Source organism: Haliotis asinina, chromosome 6 (genome assembly GCF_037392515.1).
Source record: "Haliotis asinina isolate JCU_RB_2024 chromosome 6, JCU_Hal_asi_v2, whole genome shotgun sequence".
Classification (NCBI taxonomy): domain Eukaryota; kingdom Metazoa; phylum Mollusca; class Gastropoda; order Lepetellida; family Haliotidae; genus Haliotis; species Haliotis asinina.
The window spans coordinates 49,131,960-49,155,132 of NC_090285.1; the positions used below are offsets into that span (position 1 = coordinate 49,131,960).

Below are 23,173 nucleotides of genomic sequence, written 5' to 3' on the forward strand. Positions count from 1 at the left end.
TGGTATGACACACAAATTTTAATTCCAAATCAGTGATGATCGAAATTAAACAGCCATGATACAAATAAAAAAACAGCTCTCTTTCATTGTCCATTCTGTACAAAACGAAATCTTCACAAAAAACAAAATCAAGCATTTATCATTATAATGAAAGTGGAAATATTCAAGTAGTTTCCCTCAAAATCAAGAGCTGAAGAGATTGGTTATCATAACGCATAAACAAACACCTCCTCATAACAGTGTAGTGACTGCATAAGATACAATAACAACCATTCATGAAATAAGCCTTCGGTTTAATACAAAGAGACTAGTCAGCATGAACATATAACATTTCTTGCTAAAGTATGAAATCCAAAACCATTTGGCAAAAACAAGATACTATTTTCAATCACAGTGAAAGTGGCTTCCCAGTTGATACAAAACATTTATTTTGATACAAAACATTTATTTTGATACAAAACACCAAAAAACAATTTCAGAAAAAAGTAACAGAAGAAGCATCAAAAACAAAAACCGAACCAAACTGAGTGGGTGAGTGAGTGAGTGAGTGAGGTTTAACTTTTAGCAATATTCCAGCAATATCAAGGCAGGGTACACCAGAAATGGGCTTCATACACTGCACCCATGTCGGGGAATCAAACCCAGGTCTTTGGCATGACAAGCAAACGCGTCAACCACTAGGCTACCTGACTGCCTCTTAACTAAACTGAAATAGCATATAATGTAGGATGTCAATGTTCAGAATGAGTGAGTAAACCATAACATCATTTTTAACATTATTCCATGAATATCACAGCAGGGGAGACAAGAAATGGGCTTCACAAATTGTACCCATGTGGGAAACCGAACCCAATGTGTACGAACACATTAACTGTGAGGGGAGGTAAAAAAGTTGGTAGAACTCACTACCTGAAGTTGATAAACAGCAATGACACTGATAGTATTGCATACACTGATCATTCATGAGACACCTGTGAAAGTTTCAACACCTCACAATAAACAGTAACAGTGGTAACTGGAAGAGAGACCCTACTGATATCTCAGAGAAGATTCTAAAACTGAGTACAGAGCTGTAGTTCATATGTTCCAACTACAGGGCACCAACACATGTAGAATCCACGAGTATACACCTAACCTGTCACCCAGTGAATAATAACCTGTTTCAAAATTTGAAGTGTCACTTGCATGGAAATGATTCGCCAGTGATGAACTCAAGGCTAGTATAAGCAGAGTATCTGTTCCATTTACAATATTAGTACTTTTTGTTTGTTGTGACGTGTTGAGAGTTTTACAGGTATTTTATCATGTATCAATGCTAGCAGCACTGCTGTTTCACAACTTTAGGTTGAGAGTTCTATGAACTATTCAACCTCCCCTGTTATGCTTATAACACTGCCCCTCAAGGTCCAGAAGCTGAGATTACATCCAACTCAACACAGTCTGTAATTTGACAATGTTCCTGATTTAAATTTATTAACTCCCACTCGTCACTTTTCATCAGACAGCCTTTTATTACAGACAGCAGACTAAGTTAGTGAAACAAGTTTGCTAAGGTTCGGATTAAGTTGCTAGTGTTTAATGGCACTTTAAACAATATTTCAAACTCAAAGCACAATGTGGGATTGATGAATCCACTCATGGCCCTTCAAAGATCTGAAAATTGTCTTCAAATATTCATGAAGGAAGCACTAGTCTTTTTCACAAAAATGTATCATAAAATCTGAACACAAATCACAGATACTATTTAACCTAACATATAAGCACTATTTCAAAATTTCAAACAAATTCAGAGACATAATACAATATGTCTAAATCATAAATTGAACCTATACACCTCAGCATGTGATAAGATATTGCCATATTAGTACCATACTTAACCCTGACGCTTGGAACACATGCTAAGAGAATGAAACATCCTGCTATCCATATCAAAATGTTTCACATTTCAGTTTACGAAAAAAAACTTTGGTCTGCTAGCCTGTGGCTGGTAAAAATCTGGTAGGGCCAGTCCACAGTCACTGTCCCGACTGGCTAGTGTGGACTTTTGATTGGGTCATTTTGTAAATATATCACTAACTCCAAATTGTTCAATTATAATACACTTTAAATGTTCATTATAGAAGCAGCTAAATGATAACCTGTGTCATGCCTACAGTATCTTATCCTCATCCAGTTTGTAATCATTTGTGTAGTTTCTTCATTCAAAATTCGAACTAGTGAATTATTTTGTGGGCTGTTAACTTTCAGGTATAGCTACCCTGAGTGGCTAGCTAAATTTGGAAACCCTTTCCACACTGGTGTTCGTAAAAAATACTAAATATCGTAAAGATTGAACGACACAATGAAATTTTGCCAAAATGCCTTGCCAACTACTGTGACATCACAATCAAATGAAATCACTCATCCCTCTGCCACTGGAGCTGGTTAATTGCAGCTTTAGCTTCAAGACCTTGACTACTGATCATGTTGTTGTTTTATGCTGCAATTTTGTAATATTCCAGCAATATCACGGCCAGGGACACCAGAAATGGGCTTCACACTTTGTACCCACGTGGAGAATCAAACCCAGGTCTTCGCATGAAGAGTGCATGCTTTAACCACCAGGCTACCCTACTAATTTTGGATGATATGTCTTTTAATATGCAATACATTAACACAGATCTGACTCTAAAACTTTTCTCTGTGCGTTGTCTCAAATTTTATTTTGAGTTTGAACTTCTTAAGAGTCCAGAAAAGTCAACATTTAAGTTGATGTTATACTTGATTTGTCTCTCCAAGTTCTGTTGGTTCTATTGGGTATAAAACAACAGGTGAAAGTAGCTTTTTCAGTCATATAAAAAATAAATCAAGAAATACACAGATTTAAATACTCTTCCATAACACATTCTAAGTTTTTGTAGTTCTAAGGAGCAAAGAAGCTGTGGTATGGAGATTAGGTATTTCAAAAGCTACAACGCAAAAACCACACTTAACCCAAAGATATGAGCCATGTTATTTACTTAGGCAAGTAAGGGAGTCAGCTGTTATGCTGCATTTGGCAATACTCTGGCAACACTCCAGCAATATCCCAGCAAGAGTCACTCTGAGTTTGTTTGGAATCAAACCTGGACCTTCAGTGTGATGAGCAAATACATCAACCACTGGTCGACACAACTGCCTACATTTCCCTCAAGAATATGCATTGCAAACTTTCTTTAATGGTGTTTTTTGGGGTTTTTGTTTTACAAATCTGTTCAAGACAAACCAAAGCTTCCATTAAGAAATCAAAAGTTGGGTAGGTAAGTACAGCTTACCAGTGGTATACGTGATCCTGAATATAGAAGGTATGACACTCTGTTATACAAGAAAGTAACAATTGTCATAAACACTGTAGAATATCATGAGGTTATGAAGATAAAATGATTCTATGTTGTACTGAGATTCATGATGTTTGACATCAGGCACTTTTCACAAAGTGATCCTGATTCTCATGTAAGATGACAGCACCTACAAATGTCAATCACACATACAGCAATATTTACACCTTTTCTCCAAACATACTTGCTGCCATCTGAACTATGATTAAATCATATCTTTGGCCACATGAAAAATAACTTTTGCAGACTAAACCTATTACATACATTCAGTCAGAGCAAAAACAATGTGACAACGTAATATTAGCAATTATTTTAACACATGAGTGAGTCCAGTCTTGCAAATTCTGTCAATCAAATGTCCAACCTTATCTGCTACGTATTCCGCACATTTCAACTTTCCACATTCAAAAACTGTCTGTCTCTTATCCATACTCCAAACATATTCACATTCACCAAAATTTCACATAATTTGCAGCCTCAAAAGTATTTTTAACTTCACATTTTACTGTTTCACATTATCTTAACATTTTTGTCAGATCTTAACATAACATTTTTCTAAGTTTCACATGTATCCAACTTCACATTTTTCGCTGTTTCACAAGTATTCTGAACCTCACATACCTCTCAGTTTTACAATGTTATCAGTTTCACAAACATTCATTCCACTTATTCATCTCCATATCTAAATGTTTCTCAGTTTCAATTTCTTAAGAACTCACAATGTCTTAAAGCAATACATGAATGCTTACTCATTCCGAAAACTCTAAATTCATCTCAGGGACTGAAATAATTGAAAAGTACCTGAATTATAATCTTATATTCAAAAATGGCATGAATATATCAACAACAGCCTTGTGGTTAACATTTCAGAAAATATGCAATCTTCTTCCGTCAGTCGTTCTGACAGCTCATGATTACTTCTAAGTGACAGTGATCAGGTAAGTTTGTTCGTTGAAACACTGAACACATCCAGCCCCTCAGACGTAAAACATCAACAAACTCCTGGAGTACTAGTGTGTTGCCCTGACACCCATGTTGCACTACTCTGTAACTCGTTCATCCTCCTTCAGCTCTGTGTCTTCCTCTACTACAACATCAGCATTCAGTTCTGCTTGCTTTAAGCTGGCTGTCACTGCCAAGTCAAACCTGCAACAAAACATGAAAGGTTTTCTTGTCGCCTTTAGCAATATCAGGATTGGGGACAGCAGAAATATGCTTCACACACTGTACCCATGTTGTGAATTAAACATGGTTCTCTGAAAACTTTAACAACTGGCCTATCCTACTGCCCCTTAACATGCAAATGTGAACAGATCAGAGAAAGAGTTCTCGGGCATCTATTCAGCAATATTTCAGCACTGGTGCCAGTGTTTAATGTTTGCTTGTTGTTTTGAGACTTCTAAAAATCTGGACAAGATACTTGTTTCAACCAACTCTACACGTGAATGAATTGAGATTTACGCCACACACCAATCCCGAGATTAACACCATGAGTATTGATCTACGAACCTGGGATACTATGACATGTGTCAACCAAGTCAGCGCACCTGACCTATTGATCACATTAGTCATCTATAATGACAAGCATGTGCTACTGAACAACAATTCTAACCCAGATTCTAAACTGTTAGAACCAGACAGGAAAATAACATCGTACAATCACCAGATGCGGAATATGCTTCTACTTACAACTCTGATTCCTCAGCAAGACCTGGGTCAATCTGAGCAAGGCCAGAATCTATGAGTTGCTGGTAGGCCAACTCAAGATGTTCGGTACTGATGTCATCACTGCTTTTGTGGTACAGCTCCACACACAGCGGCTCCAAGGACTGAGAGGGAAAAATGCAAGACAATCTTTGATCCAAGTAAACATCACACCTAAGAGTGGTCACCATTTGTTTTCAATTCAATGTTTGATGAAACAGAAAGCACATGAAGTGAAAGAATTTATCCATCTATGACATAACCACTTTTTATCAATGCATTCACCATAATAGACAAAAAAATTGGTTAATCTAATGCACCCATCTTGGTACTTGCTGATACAGGCTAAAAGCTGTGTACCTGGCACACCCACCTTTATTCTGGCTATTAAACACACCCACCTTTATACAGGCTACTAGTTGTTTGTCTCTAAGCAGCTCCAGGTTCATGGTCATGCTGTCCTTACACCAGATCTGTGAGGCCCCTCCTGGAGGCTGCACCCCATAGAGGTAGCTCCGCACTCCTTGACCTGCCAGCCCCCGGGCTGATGCTGTCAGGACTCGCAATCTGGAACACAGCCATAAGTGACTTCGCTCAAACACTACTGACAACTCAGACACAATCTCCTACATCAAAACTTTGCTGTAATTTTATAAATTGTTGTCATATCACTCACCTACCTAGCACTATTTCCCATATCCATTCACTACATGCAATGCAGCTTTGTACCCAACATCTAGCAATGCAAATGCAGTCAACTGTTTCATTTCAACAGTGCAGTTGGATGTGTTGACTCATTATCAGCCATGAATTAGTTATGTCTGAGTAAGACTTCAGTGGCTTACAGTTTTCAAAAAAATACACTTCAGGGCACAGCAGCATGATGTTTGTTTGCTAAATCCCGTACTCATAAACATTTCAGTAATATCATGTCAGCATGCAAATAAACACTGCTGGACTAACAGTTGAGTCATGGCTGGATGAAATCCATAAACAAAGTCAGTCAGTCTGACTGCTACCCATCTTTTTGGACACGCGTGAATTGCTGAAGGTCACTTCTAACCCAGATCTTCATAAGCCCACCATTGGATATAATTCTTCTTAAACAGCTTCTTTGTTCTTTCCTCATGACTTAAATAACACTCACAAAAGTAACCATGAGCAAAGAAACAAACACACAAGACCTGACAATCAAACACCAACCTGTCCAAAAAGACATATTCCACATTCCCATAATCAACAAACAGGACTAGAGCTGACTGTGTCTCCTCGTCTCTGTCTATCACCAGGCCCCGGTACCAGCAGTCATCGAAGCTGAACTGGGCACTACACATCTGACCTGGCAGAACAGAACAAGCATGTACAGCTATAAAGTACAACACACATCATAAATATGACACAAATCTTTCGTCACTGTGAATATAAGAACACAAAATCTTCATTATCCTGATTCCAAATACATTTTCCTTATCAGCAAATTAGAAAACAAAGGGTATTTCAGTTGTTTAATTCTACTGTGTTTGTTCACTTCACTGCTACACAACATTCAATACAATACAGTAAAATTGAGCATTTTCAGGGTACTATTGTCATCGGAATATAAATCAGCTTTCCCAATCCATAACACTGGTTATTCCCTTCAAGGAGTGAGTGAGTTTAGTTTTAAGCCGCACTCAGCAATATTCCAGCCATATGACGGAGGTCTGTAAATAATCAAGTCTGGATCTGACAATCCAGGGATCAACAGCATGACCATCAATCTGCGAAATTGGGAATCGATGACATGTGCTAACCAAGTCAGTGAACCTGACCACACAATGCCGTTAGTCGCCTCTTACAACAAGCACAGTCAGCTTTTATGGCAAGCATGGGCAAGCATTGGGCCTATTCTAACCCCCTCGAGGAAATTCAACTGACAACTGCTGCCGTCTAGAGGAAAATGAACTTCTGGGCAAGTCTACATAAAACAGGCAAACACTAAGATTTTACGAAAGAATTACAGAAACAGCAGCAGCTTCTTTATTGCTATCTCTTAAAGTCCCCTTCCTAACCCCATCCTCCATTCGTGCCCTCCTGTTTTTTTAAACTGGAATGCAACAACTTCATACCAGCAGAAAATACTGGAAATATACAAACATAAACAAACCCAAAGCTGCTTCCACTTTTGTGATATCACATCTACATTCCAGTAAACACTGAATGGCAGATATATAACCTACCTGGTGCTGGAACTTTGACGAATGACTTCCCCATGCTTTCAGCCTGTGCTAGCTCGGCGGACATTTTGACCAGAGCTGCAAGGTCATTGTTCACCCGCAGCGCTCGCTTCACCACAGCATCATCTATATCACAGCTTTCCTGAGGCACATGCTGGAACCACACCTGAAGCAATGCACACAATTTTCACTTCAGATGTATGTACATCTCTGATATTAACATTAACCACACCTAGTATGTTGCAACAGACTATCACTGTCGCAAAGGTTGTTTTTCCGTCAATAGTCACCCTTAAGCGTGACAGTGTGGAAGTACAAATCAGACAAATAATCAACAAAAGACAAAACTCTAGTAAGAAACAGACCAAAGTAAACCTGCCCTCTGACAGTAAACAAACCTGGCAGTCTGTAAGAGACTTACAAATGTACCTGCTTTCTTTGACAGGCATATGATAATGGTGTTAGAATCTACACCATAACAACACTCCTCACTGTTCAAAAAGGGTGAGTAAGAGAGTTAAGTTTCATGCCACATTTAGCAATATTCCAGCAGAACATCAGCAGGGTACACCGGAAATGGGCTTATCACACTGTACCAAAGTGAGGAAAAGAACCCGGATCTTGAACGTGACGAGAAAGCTGTAACCACTTGGCTACCCCAGTGCCCTTGTTCATCCATACTGGTATATCTAATCTTTACTTTTATCCTTTGGGTAAAACGTTGACATATTTGAGCTATCTACAAGAAAGACAAAAGAATGTTCTGACATAGTTATATTATGTGAGAGCTGTATAACATGAAACAGTTGAGTCTAGACTTTTCACATTTTGTGGCTAAAACAATCCAGATTTCTATACTTACAATGTTTGGAAGTTCCATGTGGGTGACTACAACAGGGAAATATTCTCCAACTGGTGCTAGACAAGGCTGTTTATATGGATAGCGCCTCTGTTCAATTGGGAAAAGGCAGGTGTCAGTACAACCTTAACAATCATACTTATCTCCAGAATAAAACCAGATGCAAAACGCTGCTAACAGTTGATGCCTATTCAAATCAATTTTACCAAATACCTCCTTTTTCTGTTTCATCAATAATAAATACAGTCCAGTCCATACTGCGCACTTATCCATGCACACTGCATTGATTCAAAGTACACTGATTTTTCACACTTTTCCTCAGAATATTTTACATTTAATTATACATCATGGAAAAACCATCTCCGGTTGATGCAAGCTGAAAAGACACCACCCATAAAACCTTACAAGTTCATTAGAGGAACACTATTCTGATATCTTACCTGAATAACATCAGATATTTTGTGGCTTATTTCATACTCAGTTGTAAGATCATCAGGCTTTGTAGCTGCCCCAATATGTATGAGCGTCTTGCCGAGATCTGACCCATCAGGTAACTTGAGTCGTATCTCCAGCGAGCTGTCTTCCCCCACCTTCTGCAATATGTCATTGTCAACTAACTCAGTACAGTACCTCCAACCAAACATGTATTCAGTCACTGTCGTGATTGACCGCTGAAATCTTTGCCTTCCATCAAGAAAACACAATCTGTAAATCTGAGTTCAGAGTTTTAATTTGGACTAGGTTGTTCAGTGACACTTTGACAGCATGACTATGAGCATACTGTTTTCCAATACTGAAACTTCTGGCATACATGAGATGTGGTAAGATTTCGTAAAAATACTTTGCTATGTTTCACTTCTGGAAAATGTTCGTTTCTTCATAAATGCACATTGTGCTTCACTCGCTCCACACATGGCCATGCCTTTTTACCAAGGGTGGTAGTGAGTGAGTAGGTTTAGTTTTCCACCACTTTTCAGCAATATTCCAGCAATATCACAGCAGGGGACACCAGAAAATGGACTTCTCACATTGTACCCATGTGGGAATCGAACCAGGGTCTTCTGTAAGACGAGCAAACGATTTAACCACTAGACTACCCCACCACCAACCAAGGGTACTAACTCTCCACAAGCAACATTTTAACTGCAATCCACTACTATTTCCAGAACAGCACCACACACCTGACACCTATCTCAAACATATTCCATAACTTGCCATGACACATGTGCTCATTTAAACAAAGAACATCTAACAATCAAATATGAACACAGGGTATATATTCCTGATTTATGATATATTCCTGCATGGGTTCTTCTAAACAGTATATTGTTCAGACACTATTAGGTTTGCTCATACATGTAAATGTTCGTAATTGGAACCTCAACTGCCAAATCTGTAATTGGAAACCTAGTACGCCTAATCAACAATCAGTGTCTTACATGAACAATCAGCTACTGAGATGTCCAATCAGCTATCAGATATTCAGCTGCCAAATCAGCTATCAGATGTTCAGCTATCCAATCGGCTATCAGATACTCAGATGAACAATCAGCTACTCAGTTCTCCAGTCAGGTCTAAGTTACCCAAACACTTACCAAGGACACTGGAAGGTCTCCAGTACAACTTACCATGATCTCAATCTGGCACTGGTGGTTTACAATCATGCTGTGGACATGGTCAAGCACCATTACAGGCCAAGATCCATCACTGCTGACCTGGAACAGACAGACAGGTCTCACAATAACACAGTCAAAGTATTAGCTTGCATAAAAAATAGTGAAATGTTTCTCGGCACATTTTTGTCTTAAGTGATGAGGGCATTTATTTTTTGATAGAAACAAAAAGTGACATGGAACGAATACATTTCTATTTTTTTCTCTCAGAAATACAGCTTGGGTAGTTTAACATGTGTTAATAAGTTGTAGGTTCAGTCACACTCATTCTGATAGTGGACGGGACGATAGATGATCGGGAAATGGCCAAGTCAGAATTATTTTTCTTAAATGGGAATAATAAAATTGTTTGCATGCGCAAAATAAAGTGACGCGTCGATGTTGGAGAAACATTTAGCTATTTTAATTTAGCCATATGAAGACTGTTTTCGTGTTGCTTATGATGTGATGTCTGAATGTAAACCAGTAAGCAATATCTAGTGACATAAACATCTTGGACCACAGTGGTGGGTGCAAATTTAGTTTTAACCACTAGGCTACCTGTAATTTTGCTATGATACTATTTGCATAATGGTCTTCTTTATGAAACCTCCTCATTGGCATACACGCCTGAATTGCTGGGAAGAGTTCACCTGATGCAGGAGAGCTGTCAGATGTTGGTTATGAATATGGAAGACCTGATCTTAAAGACATTGTGATTTCAGTGTTGGACAACTTACAGGGATAACGCCATGCAGGACACACTCGAGGCACAGCTGGGGCTTCTCCACAAATCTGGTTTCAGGGAGACGGACCAGATCTACAGACTGGAGTTCGGAATTACCGTAATCACAATATTGCACCTGGAACACAAAAATTGGTTTAATTTCAGAACAGACATATTTGAAAACTTCAAGAAAGCGGTATCAGTCTCTGGTAACCTTCCTCCCTGTAAGTAAAAAGTCTTTAAGAAATATTCATACCACACTTTGTGAGTGTAGTTTCACACCACTTTTAGCATTATTCCAGTATTCCAGTCACATCACAGTTAAGACCATCTCAAATGGACTTCACAATTTGTACCCATCTAGGGAATCAAACTTAGGTCTTCAGCATGACAAGCGAACACGTTAACCACTAGGCTACCCCATCACACCTATTCTGACCATAACAAAGCATAAGAACAGCAAGAAATGATATATAGTGAAGCCAACTTGTTCTTGCAGCACTTAAAAAAACTGCCCTAATTAATTAGATAACCCTCAGACTCTCAAAGGCAGATTTAACATGCCAACTCATTCTGCGGCTGACCAGATCTGAATGTTTTTCAATCTTGACGTAGTAAATGGACAGACCATTCAAAAGAGTAAATTTAGACTGCCACTGTCCATTATACCATTGCCTGAAAAACACACGAGTAAAAGCTATGTACTGTAATCTGTATTCATTTCTCTTCCCCACAGAGAAGTAATACTAACTCCTTCAGTGCCAGTCAACCAGATGCATTTACTTATTACCAAGTGGTTTCTCAAATAATACCTATGATCGTCTATTTCCCGGTATCAGTGGCTTTCCGTTTGTAACTGGATACAACAGGGGAAAATACCTCCGTTTCATAGCTTCACACCAATAACATGCAAGGCATCATTTAATCCCGGGTATCATTCAAAAGCTCTGAACATCATGGTACACATTGCCAAGAGTGTTTTCACAGTTGTAAGAAGTGATTTTATTGGATAAAGATTGGTTTCTGATGACGCTTTTCTGCTTCAGTCTGCTATGAGGACCATGATTGGTCAGAATCATGCGCAAGTCCTTAGACAGCCAATCATATTACAGCAAAGGATACTGTCCTTGTCAACAAAAACCTTGAGATTCAGACGAAAGTTTTGGGAAAAATCATGCTATTCTGAACATTTTGCGTAAAAATTCACCACCTATAGTGTATTATGGAAGTAAGTGGACGTATCATGCTAGGTTATGACCTGTGAGAAATATGCTTCTTGCATATATTTCAGCATTAAACATCATGTCCAAGCGTGAAGTTTGAGGCGAAGAAAGCTGAGACGCCACTTGAATTAATTAAACCATCACACAAAAAAGATGGAAATAGTAAGTTGTAAAGTACGTTCGACAGTTTTTACAAGTACTGTAATTGAGTTTATTCTTCAATTTATCACATTTGTTTAATTAAAATATCGAAACAATGATGTTACATTATGATTTGAGAAGCAATGTTGTTTCAGTTAACTGTGTTGTGTTTTGCAAAGCCAACTACTCTAGCAAATAGGCAAATAAAAAGATCAGGTTGTGGGTACAATGACACAATATTTTCAAGGCACCGAAAATTTCCGGTTTACGGTATTAAATATTGTATAATTGCATGGAAACACACGAGGAAAAGCAATGCATTGCATATTGTGCCATTGCATGAAAACATACACCACTCCACAAAAACATGAAGTACGCTACTCCAGCCAACCTACATTGATTTTGTCATCACTGAGTTCGACAACCCTGGCCCTGTACCAGAGGTCATCTGTCTTGAAGTAGGAGATACAAGCCTGGCCGTTCTGCCACCGGACTCGCTGTGGACTAGATTCCATGTATGTTGTCTGGAGGTCATCAGTCATTGTCATCAACTCTGTCTCTGTGATTGAAAAACAAGAGTCATCAGATGATGACATATCCCATCCCCAAGCTCCTACATATTTGAAAGAACAAATCATCTGACAATTACCTAAGGTCAAGCATGATGATTTTTTACTGAGTCAAAATCTGTAAATAGCAATAAGCAAGATCTGCCTCATAAGTATGTCAAGTTCTGTTAAAACAGATTGAATGGTTTTCAAGTTGTGTTCCCGAAATAAAGTCTGCCTCCCTTTGAGATAATGTTTGAATAATTTCCAGGGAAACCAAGAAAAACAAAAATGACAAAAATCTGCAAATAGCAAAATTCACATCAAGTTATGTTTGATATGTCTTTCTAGTGTTGAAGAAAGGTAGTGAATGGTTTTCCCTTTGATCCCAAGTTAAAATTGTTTCTATGGAAACCAAGAAAAATAAAAAATCTGTAAATAGCAAAAGGCACCAGTTTACGTCCTATCTGATATATGTGTCAATATTGGTTGAAGGATAATGAATGGTTTTGGAGTTATGCTTCAGAAACAAAATGATTACGAATGGACAGACAGACAAGGCATTACAAGCCAGGGGGATAACCATGGCTACCCGACCATTGGAGATGGGTTATTTTCAACATGGACTACCAGATTCTCAAATTCACCTGCCTCACAGTCAGCTTCAAATTTAGACATGTATATTAGTATTTTCTTGTGGGCAGGTAAGTTTTGGTCAGGGCTGGAACGTCTTACATCTAACAAGCCCTGTTGTCTGGCTGAATTGTTTTTAGTTTCATACGCTGGTATAGATGATTATGTAAGATGTTCTTACCATCATCAAGACACTGGCAGTAGATGATCCCATTGAAGTCCACGTAGGTGGGTATCACAGTGAGAAGGGGTGTCTCTGGGACAGTGTGACGGGAGTAGTGCAGCACCTCACACTCAACATACGGTTCGTCAGCAATTTTCTCCAATTTCACAGTGGAGGTCGAACCATCCCCCAATTCTTGCTTTTTCCTGGGAATTCAACAAGAGCCAAAACAATACAGTCACTGGGTTAATTCATCTTCGAGCTCTGACTTAACAAATGAGGAGACAATAAAAAGATTTTGAGATGCCTCTTTGTCCTTCCTGTCAATGAGTTCAAAGTAGGACAGTGTTGGGAAAGTGAGTGTGTGAGTGTATCTAACATTTTAAATGCACAATTGATACAAAACAAATACTTTTCAATGCATAAATGGAAATTTTCTATGTGTATTTACCCTGACATGCAGCTTATCTGGGCATGGAATATCATCCATTGCTCCTCAACATACAAATATTTTTCAGAGAATCCCTTTTTCTGCACTTTTTATAAATGTTCAAGACAAGACAGATTAATTTCTACTGAACAAATTCAATATAAATCTATGCAACTATGACATGCACACCTTTCGAGTCCCAATGAAACACACATGTAAGCATAATCAATTCTGTTGAGCAGTTTTTGACTTAATCTTCAATTTCACTATCATCAGAGAGAAATTTCACAAAATTTGTTTAAGATCAAATGTCTCTAAACATACAAAAAACTACAAAATACAAAACCAAAATATGAGATGCACACCATTAGAGTCCCCCAAAAGCCCATGAATAAGTTCATTGAATTCCACAGAGCATTTTAGTGGCGAAGTGTATGGAGTACATTCCCTCTTTCATCCTGCCATATATGGCGGGGGCATAAGGGAAAAAAAAACAAAAAAAAACATGCAGCAGATGTAAAACTTAATAGTTCAGCCAAGGTACCTGGCTATTTTGTTTTTAAGTCAATTATTAGGAGTTTTTCTACAAGGGTACAATTGATTGAGGGCCTACTTTCTGCATGGTATGGCCAGCCCCTTCTCCTTCATGGAGCTGATGAGGCTGTGCACGCTGGTTCTACAAGGTTCCAGGGCCGTCTCTGCAACACACTCCTCCACCAGCAGGTCAATGGGCAGACCCCGGCTTTCATCCTCCAGGTCGCCCTTTAACAACATCAGTCAAAACCTTGAGGATGACCATTTGTGGTGTGACCTTTGTCTTTTGTGGGGCAGCCAATGCTTGAACCAATGGCTTACCCACATCCCCAATATGATGCATAACTACAGAAACAGATTATAACTTTAACTGCAAGCTATTCGTATATCACATACCTGGCAACAAACCTAAATAACTCAAGTATAACCCTGTCAACAATTTCACACAAGATGGATGGATATTGGTACAGTCCCAAATTGCCTGATATCAAAGTCATCCTGAAGGATATGAAAAATATAGTTATGTATGGTGTTCCCCTTTTTGTTATGCATTCCCATACATAATTTGGACAGACTTTCTGGAAACTACAGCATTCCTACCCTACATAAGCTGAACAACATTCCTTTGTAACATGACTGGCATTCCAATACTAACCTGTGAAACACCAGTTAAAGACACCGCAGTGTAACATTTATACAGCAATATTACACTACTGTCATACTGCTAGATGTATGACATCATAATGGTTTACGGATTCTGTACGAAAATGTATTTTCCACAGACCAGACGTTTTTCTGCATGGAAAGGTAAATTCCGTGATTTTTTCTGCAACCATGGAATCATGGAATCCAGGAGGGACTGATATTTGGCATAGGAACTGAATGAATACATCTAGAGACTCACCTCTTTCTTGATGTAGAGAGTTTTGTCCTTCACCGCCTCGGCCATGAACTCACAGGCAGTCGCTGACCACTGTAACGGGTCTGCACTCCCAGCTGACACTATGTCTGCCAGGTGACACCGTATGGCACAACAACTCAGGGTCCTCATCTTGAAGTCCAGCACACGCAGGTCAGCACTGGTCAGAAGCTCCACAAAGCCAAAGTCCACAAAGTACACCTAACAAATAGAACATACCAGTGAGTTGGGTTTTATGCTGTTTTTAGCAATATTCCAGTAATATAACAAGAGAAATGGGCTTACACATTGTACCCATGTAGGGAATCGAACCCAGGTTTTCAGCATAACAAGCAAACACTTTTTACCAAATAGGCCCAACACTCAGAGCACACAACCGACAGTGACATTTCATCTTAACATTAAAATGACAACATTCAATGTGATATTTTCTTTTGATATCACACCATTTCCTCTTTAATTAATTGAATAAGGTGTTTAATAAACTGCCTAGATTTATTGAGATAAATGGAAAATTTAGACATGCATCGTTTAATACAAAATCTTCTGTACATTTCCCAAATAATTAGACCTGTGAAGGTCCCGGGGTAGAATAGCCCTTCAGCAACCCATGCTTGCCACAAAAGGCAACTATGCTTGTCATAAGAGGTGACTAACGGGATCAGGTGGTCAGGCTTGCTGACTTGGTTGACACATGTAATCGGTTCCCGATTGCACAGATCGATGCCCATGTTGTTGATCACTGGATTGTCTGGTCCAGACTCGATTATTTACAGACTGCCGCCATATAGCTGGAATATTGCTGAGTGCAGCGTAAAACTAAACTCACTCACTCACCCCAAATAATTGTAAAGTTTATATGGAATAAAAAATGCCGATGTATTCAAAAATCATGTATCAGTGTGATGCATTAACATTCACATGACCAGATATGAATTTCTTTTTCAAATATATTTATATTGTTATCTACCACAGAAAAAGACATTATCTACCATCACCAAATCTTAATTAATGACAATGTCTCATCACTGAGATCCTCTCAGGATAATATATGGGGACATTTAACAACAATGGTAGGGATATTGTTTGTTTGTTTGTTCATCATTGTGACATCATGATCATATATAATATACATAAACAATGGCAGTGATGTTTGTTTGTTTGTGTGTTTGATTAAATAATACTGGACTCCAGACCAGAAAATCTAGTGATTAAGATTATGAGCAAAGATCCATATTGTCTTTATAAGATGACATGCAATGAAACTAGACCCTGAGTCTGACCTCTTGCTCCATGAAGACTAGGACTTTCCTACATCTGAATCAGAAGAGTTTCGGGTGACAGTTTGGGGGGAAACAACTATTGTGATAGCGATAGTCTACTGCAACATACTACTGTGATAGCGATAGTCCATTGCAACATACTACTGAGATAGCGATAGTCTATTGCAACATACTACTGAGATAGCGATAGTCTATAGCAACATATTACTGAGATAGCGATTATCTACTACTATAGTATTTTCTCCATGCACTGTCTCATTTCCCAAATAATTAGACCTGTGAAGGTCCCGGGGTAGAATAGCCCTTCAGCAACCCATGCTTGCCATGGATGGCAACTATGCTTGTCGTAAGAGGCGACTAACAGGATCAGGTGGTCAGGCTTGCTGACTTGGTTGACACATGTAATCGGTTCCCGATTGCACAGATCGATGCCCATGTTGTTGATCACTGGATTGTCTGGTCCAGACTCGATTATTTACAGACTGCCGCCATATAGCTGGAATATTGCTGAGTGCAGCGTAAAACTAAACTCACTCACTCACCCCAAATAATTGTAAAGTTTATATGGAATAAAAAAAGCCGAAGTTTTTTCAGTGTCTTTTAACAACTGATAAGAAACTTGAAACCCTGATCAAGTTTGTTTAAGAGGTATCTGGGGCAGATAACTCTAAATCAAAGTGAACGATTCTGGTACTTCCTGTATTTTGCAGAGCGCATGCATCAACAGAAGTCAGTTACCAAATAACCAATAGTCACACATACTATTGATGCATCGATGGTTTTTCGTTTCAAACATCATTTTATTACTACTGGTGACTAAACAATTCCAATTCATTTATAGTCCAATGCATTCCTACAGCCCTGGTAGAAATACAGGACCAAGTACCTTCATCTTGTCCTCCAGCATCTCAGAAATCCTGGCCCGGTACCACATGTTGTCCTTCTTGCGTCTGGCTGCACAGAAATCATTAACCTTCCAATTCTTTTGAGGTGGCTCTGATGTCCGGAACTGTTTTTGTAGCAGCTCCATCATTCTGAAGTGAATGAGTTTAGTTTCACGCCGCTTATAGCAATATTTCAGCAAAATCCTAGCAGGGTACAGATAAAAAATGGGCTTCCCACATGTACCCATGTGGGGAATTAAAGGGGCACTGATGCGGAGCGAATAATGTTTCTCGCCAACAGTCTAATTACGAAACCAAACCGTAAATTGGTCAGCGCCCGCTCCTTCGACCGTGACGGACAAAGGAACTGGGCTCCTGTCCATATTAGCAGAATTTCTTCACCTAAACAGTCAGGAGGCCGGATGCCCATCATATGCCATTATTTAAAAATATCCATGGTATTCATTGTCTGATCGTAACCAAATATCCCAGCAGTGTAGTTCTTTTCGGATGCTTGGATGGTATAGTTACTGATCCAAATTGATCCTATTTCTGTGTTTTTAACCTCGATATTTAATCATGTTAGATGAAAGTATGATGTCTACAGGCACGTAGCAAGCCATAAGCTATTTGTTTCAGTACGGAAGATTGCAAAGCTTTATATTTAGGTAGTTTGGAGTGTTGGTTCAGCTGTGATAGCAAATATCATATGTAAATTTTGGTAGCTATGGTAGCTACAATGGTTTATTATTTATGATAATAAAAACACACAGTTGATTTATTTGAATTCGTAAACAAAAAACGATGACTGCCTTTGGTTGAGAAATCTGAAAATTTTCTTGCGTAAAAAACCCCTTATTTCACCTATTTACCCAAGTACACAGCAAATGCCTGTGTGTATTCCTTACGTAACGAAATTCCGTTGTTATCCTCAAAACAGTTTCGGCACATAAGTGTTTTCAGGCTGCATGCGACACAGATTACATCTTCCTTGCTGTAACTCGCGTTTGATGGTGTAAACCTACACGTGTTATTTGTCATCATTCTCTGGATGGTCTATTAATTAATTCATAACAGGTATAATTAGTAGTAACACCACTTCGGTTACTCAACAAAGGTTCCCATTTCGCATTTCTCCTGTCTGGAGTAAATACTCAACATTATAAATTAAGGTCTGTAATGGCAAATGTATTGTATGTTATGTAATATGTGCATGTAAGTGATGCAAGAGGGTTTATCACCTGAGTTACAAAAACAAACATCGATCAAAGGATTAACCGATAACACACTGATCGATTAATTACTTTTATCTTCTAGCGGATTTGTCAAAAGGCAGTGTGTGGAGATGACTACACCCTGTCGTAAAGTGTGAGTGCAAAAACAACATCCTCCCTTCAAAGAATTAACCACCCTTGCGTTGATTGATTGATTGCTCATTATTGGTTAACTAAATTACTTAGAATAGTGGACATCATACAATTAGTTGCCAGGTGTGCTATCTTGGGAGACCAATGAGAGGTTTATCTGGTTTTCACCAGTGTGAAAGACGTGAAACGATATGTTACTTTTTCGCAAATGAGACAGTTGTAAGACACGCGACACAGAGCAGGATTATTTACCAGCTGCAGATGAATGGAATACGATTTTTTTACGTGGATATTGATGGATACATTCCTGAACAAGGTAGTAGCCTGACATTGTTGCTATAAAATTAGTCTGTTTTACATTCATTATTTGCATTTTGTTTTAATTTATTTGTTGTAGCATTCAGACAGAAAACACACACTAGATCGCGTACGTGTGTGAAATAGGATCGACATTGGCAATCTATACAATGTATAAATGTTGCTGTTATGGTAAAAATTTACTATGAGTATAAGCAGATCGTGTGTCTTTTATTAATTTTCAGAATCATACAAATATGACAATAAACTAATTAGGGTTATGAGACAAAATATAGAGACATACATTGGCTTCGTTATTTTTCCGTCCTAATTTTACCATTTCTACCACTGGCAGATGATTAACCTTCAAAGTGTTTCATTTGTTTTCATAATACATTTGTAATGAAGTAAAAATGACTTCACCTAAGCTGATCTGTCTATAATCAAACTATCAATTGCGCTTACGGACTGCGCAGCAGAGGTCACGAACCAGTCACGGATTCTGGGATATCATCCGGGTACTCACGGGAGAAAAACAATAACAAAAGTTTACACCAGTCCACGGAAATTGCTCCGCATCAGTGCCCCTTTAAACCTGGGCCCCTTCAGCATGACAAGCAAAACGCTTTAACCACTGCTCTGCTTAAAAGGCCACTGGAGTGAATTGATGGACTGGCTGGTCAGAGTTCACACACAAGTTGAATCTGGCTCATGAACAAGTCAGACAACTTTGAAACTGAACTATTCATATCAGTCACAGCTATAAATATTCATTTCAAGAGACGTAGTCATTTATCCATAAGATTCATTAAGGTGAACAAATACAGATAGGTCACAATTTGTTAAGTTTCACACTGACATTTACGGTAACATTTGTTAGAAGTATAATTGAATTGATAATATCAACACAGTTTGGAGTGGCAATAATGCTAATAGATCACTAACGAGTGTCCAAGTTACATATGTGACCAAGTTTGTCATCTTGTTTCAAAACAGAAGATAACATACTGTGTCATATTGTCACAAATCTTGCACTCCTTGTTTAAAATTTAAACCAATTAACACTACTGTCTGACCTTTAAGCTGCAATATGTTTTTCTGCATTAATTCTATCAATCTGTGCACACAAGACACATTTTTCATCAATGAACACACCTACACCTTGTGAGATCACTGTAATGCTTACTCATTTAGACTGTCAGCTTCAGCAAGCTGTACATGGAAGTTTGCAGGAGATTCATAGGCACTGATGACAACCTCGATCTGGACAGCTGGGGACTCTGGGGCAGAGGCAGTAGCAGAAGATGCTTGCGCTGCAGCTCCGTTGACGTTCACGTTGTTCTGATTCTCATTCTTGTTAAGTTTTTTCTTTGTGGGCGTGATTGCATGGGTGGTGGGTTTGGATGTATTGGGTGTTATTGCAGGGGTGGAGGACCTGCTTTGAGGATTGATTCCCTGGTTGTCTTCCTTCACCGGAGAGGTCATGTAGGAGGCAGCAATGTCGCTGCTGGCTTGTTGCTTATCCTGAAAATCATTAGCATTGTAAGCAGTTTAGTTTGCTTGTTGTATAACAGTGCACTCAGCAAGATTGCAGATATCTGTGGCAGTCAGTAGACACAGAGTCTGGACCCCCATGTAGGGAATAAAACCAATGTGTTACAGCATTATGAGCAAAAGTCTCCCTAACTGGGCTACCCCACTGTAAGGTTCCTGTTGCTGCTCCAAGTAACCACATCAGGTATCCAGATATGTATGTCATACAATGTATGATAGTTATTGAAAGTATTACCTCTCTATAGGCTCTGTAGGTGAAGACCTTTTTAGGGGAATCTGATGCTGGTTTCTTTGAAGGTCCGAGAACTGTAGATCTGAAGAGAAGGTCCAAAAGTCAATACTCCTCAATGTCACATCAAGTTCCTTGGTTTGCATCTTGTGAACTTTAAGTGCCCAATGGAAAATGGGGCCTGCTGTCAGTCCATAACATATAAATGATGATGATTCTACAAATGTTTGAGGTCTAACGTTTGTGAGGGAAAACCATCATGCCCACTTATACATAATGTATTTTAAAACACAGCAAAGTTATTAGTTTTGAGGGAGGGAGGGAAGGAGTATGGTTTTATGCTGCTTTTACTAATATTCCAGCAATATCAACACCAGGAAAGGACTTAACATTTAGTACCCATGCGGGAAATCAAACTTGAGTCTTAAATTTGACGAGCGGACACTTTAACCATTAGGCTACTCCACTGTAGCTTCTTGGTTTAGAGAAAATAGTTGACTTGATAACTTAGGCAATGAAGCACAGAGTTTGGCAGCCACCATCATTCCAGAATTATCACTGTTCATAAACAGCTTACCCAACTCCAGTGCTCTTGGCATATCCATTAGCAACCAGCTGGTAGTTGACACTGAGGTTGTCAGGGCTGTCATCAAGGATACGGTACAGGACCACCTCCACAGCATCAACCTGCACCTCTACAAAGAACAATCATATATTAGTCAACAGAATCAATAATGCATCAGTGACCTCTAACGTACGTTTACTAATCTTACTCAAATAATGATCATAATCACATTCAACGAGACATTAACCATCACTCATCACTACAATGACACATCAGAGGGCACACATCATATTCAAGGCATCTTCGCTAACAAACTCAATTCAATTTATGCATAAGTGATCATGTGTCACTTTCAACTAGCGTGGTGATGGAATATCTTTCTGTATTGAAATTTCAATGTTGAAGAGAAGACACTTGATAATTCAAACAAACTGCCCAAAACAGAGCAAGCAAGTAAGGGTGTGTGGATTTGCAGCACCTTTAGCAACATTCCAGCAATATCACAAAAAAGGACACAAGAAATGGGCTTGACACATTGTACCCATGAGTATGCCGAGGTACATCAATCCTGGCTCTTGAACGTGACGAGCAGATGCTTTAACCTTTTAGCTGCCCAACATCGAAGGGTGATGAGTATTTTAACTTTGATATATAAACCTACTGGGTGACTGTCACTATATATTAGACATGGCTTATTTTCCCACAATAATCACATTTGAGGATTTTGTTAGCTCCCAGGTTTTACTTTCTGTAAATAAGACCTATTTCCCAGTTTTACTTTAAGTATGTATGACCTCTACCCAGTTGTTACTTTTTCCTAACTCCATCTTACCATCAACATTTAAGTTCAGATGATATGAATAACAATGATGTTTGAATAACAATTTTAATGTTTTCTCATGCAGGATTGGACGTGCATGATCATTAAGCTCACTCTACCTCGCAGCCATCAGGCTGACAAGGATGCAGGGGTTGAATTATCTGTTTATAGTTAGGCTTATTGTCATTTTACTAGCAACTTCAATTTTTGTCGTGTAGATACATAACATGATCATACAATTATCCATCATTGACGGTTTATTTGTATAATACAGCACTCCTCCTTGGTTACTGTTGGGAAAGTAAGCACTCAACCATCTGCTGGTATGCGCTCTCGGTCTTACTTCTATCCACTTACTTTGCAAACCATAACCTCGTGCTTTATCCCATTCATATCAAATACAACAAGTAGTTACAGGAACAAAGTCACTTACCCAGTATCTTCAGTTGGAAAGACTGGAAAGTTGTGAGATCAGTCCACCACTGCAGGCCCTGAAAGAAATTGACAGAAATGCTTGTCAGGACTAATGTCAATACCTGGGTGAGATCATCTATCTAGGATTCAAAATCAAGTATCCATGGCAAGCAAACTGAGGAACAACTGTGATATTTTTAAATCACGGGATCTGTTTACTAAGCATGTTTTTGTAAATACTGAAGTGCTGGAAGATCAAATTCAAAACTGGGAATTTTCAAAGGAAGACAAAATACTACAGATATCAATCAAAAGGAAAGATCAGTTTATACAGTCAAGACTGTTATGCGGAGCAAGGATAGACTCGGTAATATTGTGTTCATCATAATATAAAACTTGATATACCAAAACTATTTTCCTAATATTGTCATCTTTATGTAGATCAATCCATATTCAAGAAATCCTACTTCTCCGCGTATTGACTTTGATGCACTTACATCTGCCAACCAGCTGCCATCTGGATCTGCCGGCTCCACATCACTCAGCTCGCACTGTACAGCCTGAAACACAACAATCACAGTCCACCACAATAAACATACTTAAAATTAACATGACGCTACTTTAAGCAATATTCCAGTATTATCATAGCAGGGAA

General features: G+C 38.8%; 1 protein-coding gene across 2 annotated transcripts in view; it reads right to left on the minus strand.

Annotated features, from left to right (window-relative positions):
* Positions 1-23,173, minus strand: part of LOC137286604 (RING finger protein 17-like) — a 52,251-nt gene continuing 29,078 nt past the window's right edge. Inside the window, exons 24-42 of one of the 2 annotated variants that reach the window (XM_067818553.1) lie at positions 23,016-23,078; positions 22,538-22,595; positions 21,297-21,414; positions 20,726-20,804; positions 20,123-20,460; positions 17,275-17,422; positions 15,091-15,306; positions 14,266-14,414; positions 13,241-13,428; positions 12,274-12,437; positions 10,528-10,650; positions 9,764-9,850; positions 8,576-8,728; positions 8,139-8,225; positions 7,280-7,442; positions 6,264-6,399; positions 5,462-5,627; positions 5,046-5,185; positions 1-4,502 (exon numbers count right to left, since the gene is read on the minus strand). In XM_067818553.1, coding sequence (XP_067674654.1) covers positions 4,397-4,502; positions 5,046-5,185; positions 5,462-5,627; positions 6,264-6,399; positions 7,280-7,442; positions 8,139-8,225; positions 8,576-8,728; positions 9,764-9,850; positions 10,528-10,650; positions 12,274-12,437; positions 13,241-13,428; positions 14,266-14,414; positions 15,091-15,306; positions 17,275-17,422; positions 20,123-20,460; positions 20,726-20,804; positions 21,297-21,414; positions 22,538-22,595; positions 23,016-23,078 — 2,682 coding nt within the window. In that variant the 3' untranslated portion in view covers positions 1-4,396. The remainder of the gene's footprint in view (positions 4,503-5,045; positions 5,186-5,461; positions 5,628-6,263; positions 6,400-7,279; positions 7,443-8,138; positions 8,226-8,575; positions 8,729-9,763; positions 9,851-10,527; positions 10,651-12,273; positions 12,438-13,240; positions 13,429-14,265; positions 14,415-15,090; positions 15,307-17,274; positions 17,423-20,122; positions 20,461-20,725; positions 20,805-21,296; positions 21,415-22,537; positions 22,596-23,015; positions 23,079-23,173) is intronic. The other variant, XM_067818552.1, reaches the window with a different exon arrangement.